Genomic DNA, 5,000 nt, shown 5'->3' on the forward strand with positions numbered 1-5,000 from the left:
ATGTAATTACTTTGACTATATTTAAACCAGGGCGAGGGGCAGAGACGTGACAGAGGCTGAGGATAAAAAAGAAAAAAAAAAAAAGAAAAGAAAAACAGGTAAAAAAAGAAAGATAAGAAAACAGGGTGTGAAATATACTACAGTCTGACAGGCTCAGAGGCCATGATTTTAGAACCAAGATGGTCTATGCAAGAGGAGAAATGATTCTGAGGGAACTTCATGCCCCTCATTGTCGAATATGAGACTATATATGTACACACACACGCCAACACACACATATATACTAATATATATATATATATACACACACACACACACACACACGCACTAATATATACACACACACACACACACACACACACACACACACACACACACACACGTATCTATCTCTCTCTCTCTCTCTTTCTCTCTCTATATATATATATATATATACATATATACAGTACATACATACATATATATATGTATGAGACTTCAAAGCATTCCGTAAAATGATATACAACCAACCTTTCCTAGCCAGAGTCCGAGTGAATGTTTTTGGAGGCATTGCTTTGAACTCTCTCTCTCTCTCTCTCTCTGTTTTCTCTCTCTTTGGAATTGGAATAAATGAGAAATGTAGGTTAGAGTGTCACGTCAAGCTTTCAAATCGGCACTTCTAAAAAACCCATGCTGACCCAGTTTTGGCTATTTATTTATTTATTTATTTACTTAGTCATCGGTGCCAACCAGCCAGACAATGGGCACTAAGGGGCACAGCTGTGAGTGCGTATTTTATGTACTGTAATCTGGATTATATTTCTATCTCTCAAAGCACACTCTGAAGAATAATGCTAAAATCTTACTGGGCCAGCTGTGTACAGGCCTCTGAATGCAGGATAATATTTGAAACAATGATGTCAGCTGATTCAGACTGCAAAATTACTGTTTTTTTTTTTTTATTATTGTTTTATTTTTTGTTCCTGTACTGGTTATTTTTGTGTTGTCATGTAGTAAGCCTTACTTAACAGTGCACTGAATTCAGAACAAGAACAGGGTGTTAATCTTAACATTCAATGAATGTCTACACAGATTGGTCGTGTGTCTGTGTAAACCAGCATGTAATCATGACTCTGTGTGTGTGTGTGTGTGTGTGTGTGTGTGTGTGTGTGTGTGTGTGTGCGTGCACGTGCCTGTGAGAGGTTAATCCCTGCATCGGTAGGGTGATTTGAGATCAGTGGTGGTGCCGTGGCTCCGGACCTTTGACCAGAATACAGTCAGGTGGGCATTATTATTAAAACTGGGCCATTCTCAGAAAGCTCTCGGCCTTTCGCCGAAGGTAAAAGATCAGTCAGTGAGTGCACAGTAAGACCCTGTCACGGGCATTGTGATGAGAAGCAAGTCAACCGTGATGCGAGTGTTTGCACGAAGCGTGCCAATTTCTGACTAAAAAGTCCAAACTCTTCGGGAGTCAGGCAGACCGCCGTGGCGTAGTCTTGTGAGGCGAAATAAAAAGAGAAAAACAAACAATAGGATGGTGTGCGTGCACATCTGGTATGTAGATGGACTGTGTAACTCCAGCTGTGTTTATGCAGAGAGCAAAAGGAGAGACGTCTGTGATGAGACGGCAATGGAGAGGAAACACGCAAAGGAGAAATTATGAGAGAGGGATTATTCAGAGAACATCCTGCCCAAGTGTATTTCCAAACCACGTCCTCACAAACCACGGACCCCGTCCTCCCAAACATGCCCTCCAGTCCTCACAAACCACGGTACCTCTGTCCGCACAAACAACAACATCTCTGTCCTCACAAACCCTGTTGTCTCCATAAATCATAACACCCCTGTCCCCCTCGTCCTGGCTTCACAAAATGAGATTTAAAAGATGGCACCAATTCCCAGAAGGTGGTGTTTGAGAAACTGAAGCAGATCTCTAAGTGGCGATGATGTATAGCTGCACTCAGGGTCTTCTAACAGTTAATGTTCTCTCATCAATGATTTCGCCTTTTTTTTTTTACCTCCCCAAGGCTCAGCCATTCCAGTGGGCATTGATGTACAGGTGGAGAGCATTGACAGCATCTCCGAGGTCAACATGGTACGTCCTGCTTTGCCTCTCATGTTAGAGCTCATTATCTTGACCCATTCTTACCACTGGACTTTTGACTGACAATACATGTGGCGAGTAGTCAGCCTCCAAAAGGACTGGTATTGATTCCATTTAGTCCTGTGTATAGCCTGGGTGGAAATTAGCAACTTTGTCGTTGAATACAGTAAAATCATTTCACCCAAATGTTTCTCATTTCATTCGAAGCATCTCAGGGAAAGGCTGTAAAGATCTTTATTGAGATGAAACAGCTTTCGTTAGACCAGCCGTGCTTTTGTTTGAACAGGACTTCACCATGACCTTGTACCTCCGTCACTACTGGCAAGACGACCGGCTAGCGTTCCCCTCCAGCAATAACAAGAGCCGGACTTTCGACGCCCGTCTGGTGAAGAAGATCTGGGTGCCCGACGTTTTCTTCGTCCACTCGAAGCGCTCTTTCATCCACGACACGACCATGGAGAACATCATGCTGAGGGTCTATCCCGATGGAAATATTCTCTACAGTGTCAGGTAATGTGAGATTTTCTGTAACCTCATCTCACGGTGGTTCCTAATCCTGCTCTCTTTGCTCTAACACACCTGATTCAGATAACCGAAGGTTCAGTAATCACCTGATGAAATGGATCAGGTACATTAGGCCAGTGATCTAAAATGTGCCACACTGTGGGACTGGAACTGGGGAGGCACTTTACGAGCAGTCCACCAATCTTTACATCAGTCTGCAGAGGAAAAAAAAAACCATAATTGCAGTTTCAATTTATTTTCAAGCATGCCCAACCTTACCTATTTTTAGTCTCAAGGGTAGTAGGGACAATGTTTATTCTGCAACATTCAAGAGGAGCATCTGCGGACAAGCATTCAATGAGTGACTAACAGACAGTTTTACCTGACTAACACCCTCACCCTCCTGCTCACCTCCTCTCGATGACACCGCTGTCCTCCTCATACTTTATGCTATGCCATGATGTGTCTTGAACCTGCATGATGGCTGTGCTAGAACCTCAGGCTAATGTAGGAGTCTATGCTAATGTCTCTGGACTGTGTCTGTGTGGCAGGTTTGATATGAGATCAATGCTGGTTCCCCCGAGCTCGAAAGCTTGGGCCAGAATAGAGCGCTTGCATTTGTTCAGTTCTCAAGGTTGGTCATCCTTTCCTTGAAAACAAAGCAACATACTCACAAGGACATTTCTTTGGCAAATTGGACAGAAGCTAAAGGATCTGTTTATGGCTAAATAAAAAAAAGTGTTGTGACCTTCTTGTACAAATATGGGTGTGGCAGGCCTTTCAGTTTGACATATTTCTCTCTTGATAAGAACGCTTCTTACCATACAAAAGCGTTTGATTCAAACTCTGCAGGTGTTCACGTGAACACGTGGGTGTGTTCAGGGCCATTGTGTCCAGGGCAGGTGTGTACAGTGAAAAAACTGCTTCGTTGTGTACAAACTGTCATATCTCGGCAGTCCCCTTAGCTACATGGAGGTCTCCTTAATCTTGAAATGTATTGCAGTTGGAGTTTGTGTTCATTCATTCATTCATTCATTCATCCACTCACACTTATAGATTGTTGCCATTAAAAGTCCTCATTATTTAAAAAAAATGTATAAACGCTCTTACTGAAAACTTTTAATTTTCATTCATCTTTATTTTCATTTTCCTCTTTCTCTCTGTCCCTCTTTCTTTTTGTTCCTTCTTTCTTTGAACTTAATCTTTCCACAGCTCCATTAGTATGATAATTATTTGCCTCGGTCTGGTTAAATAAGCTATACCCTCTTCTCTCCAGCTAATGGACGTGTCAACTGGAGAAATACACACGGTCTCGTGAAAGAAGACCTGTCTGTGGCCATCAGTGGAGGGACGAGTGTGTTTCCCTTGTGAAGATCACTGACCGTGTGCTCTGTTTCAGAATCACGGTGACCGCTCTCTGCGTGAAGATCACTGACCGTGTGTTCTGTTTCAGAATCACAGTGACCGCTCTCTGCGTGAAGATCACTGACCTTGTGTTCTGTTTCAGAATCACGGTGACCGCTCTCTGCGTGAAGATCACTGATCGTGTGTTCTGTTTCAGAATCACAGTGACCGCTCTCTGCGTGAAGATCACTGACCGTGTGTTCTGTTTCAGAGTCACGGTGACCACTCTCTGTGTGAAGATCACTGACCGTGTGTTCTGTTTCAGAGTCACGGTGACCACTCTCTGCGTGAAGATCACTGACCGTGTGTTCTGTTTCAGAGTCACAGTGACCGCTCTCTGCGTGAAGATCACTGACCTTGTGTTCTGTTTCAGAGTCACGGTGACCGCTCTCTGCTCCATGGACTTCAGCAGCTTTCCACTGGACACACAGAACTGTTCTCTGGAGCTGGAGAGCTGTGAGTATGAATCCAGGAATCCAAAAAAAAAGCCACCGTGTGAGAACACCATCTTGGATTATTTTTCCCAAACGCTGTCTGAGTTCCAAATTTTGACACAATGTGACATCAATATTTAATATTGTTTTATAGTCCCATTTATAGATGTACGCAGAGGAATGATTATTAAAAAAAAGGAAAAAAATAGAGTTGTACAAACAACTCTATTTTACTAAAAAGAAAAAAAAAGAAAAGAAAAAAATCCCATCTAGTACGTGAGTAAATGGCTGAGGGTCATTGCAATGTCATATTCTGTTTGGAATGACTCACCACCACAAGATAACAAAAAGCATTTGACTAAACAGTTCTGTGGTGAGTGGGAACCAAATGGAAGGACCGCGGTAAATAAAAAGATAGAAATCCCACACGAGCTCAACTGGGTCACTGTCCACATCGCATATCTGTTCAACATGGGATTTGCTAGAGATTTAAAAGCCACCCAAAGTCCATTTGCCAAAACAATATCTGTAGTTTGTACTCCAGGCTGTCTTAAGTTGAGAGCAGGGATTTAAAA

General features: G+C 42.7%; 1 protein-coding gene across 1 annotated transcript in view; it reads left to right on the forward strand.

The window, feature by feature from the left end:
- Positions 1-5,000, forward strand: part of gabrr3a (gamma-aminobutyric acid type A receptor subunit rho3a) — an 11,362-nt gene that overhangs the window by 2,579 nt on the left and 3,783 nt on the right. Inside the window, exons 3-5 of the mRNA XM_030792553.1 lie at positions 2,007-2,074; positions 2,370-2,593; positions 4,365-4,447. Of these exons, the coding sequence (XP_030648413.1) occupies positions 2,007-2,074; positions 2,370-2,593; positions 4,365-4,447 (375 nt within the window). The remainder of the gene's footprint in view (positions 1-2,006; positions 2,075-2,369; positions 2,594-4,364; positions 4,448-5,000) is intronic.

Source organism: Chanos chanos, chromosome 15, assembly GCF_902362185.1.
Source record: "Chanos chanos chromosome 15, fChaCha1.1, whole genome shotgun sequence".
Taxonomy (NCBI): domain Eukaryota; kingdom Metazoa; phylum Chordata; class Actinopteri; order Gonorynchiformes; family Chanidae; genus Chanos; species Chanos chanos.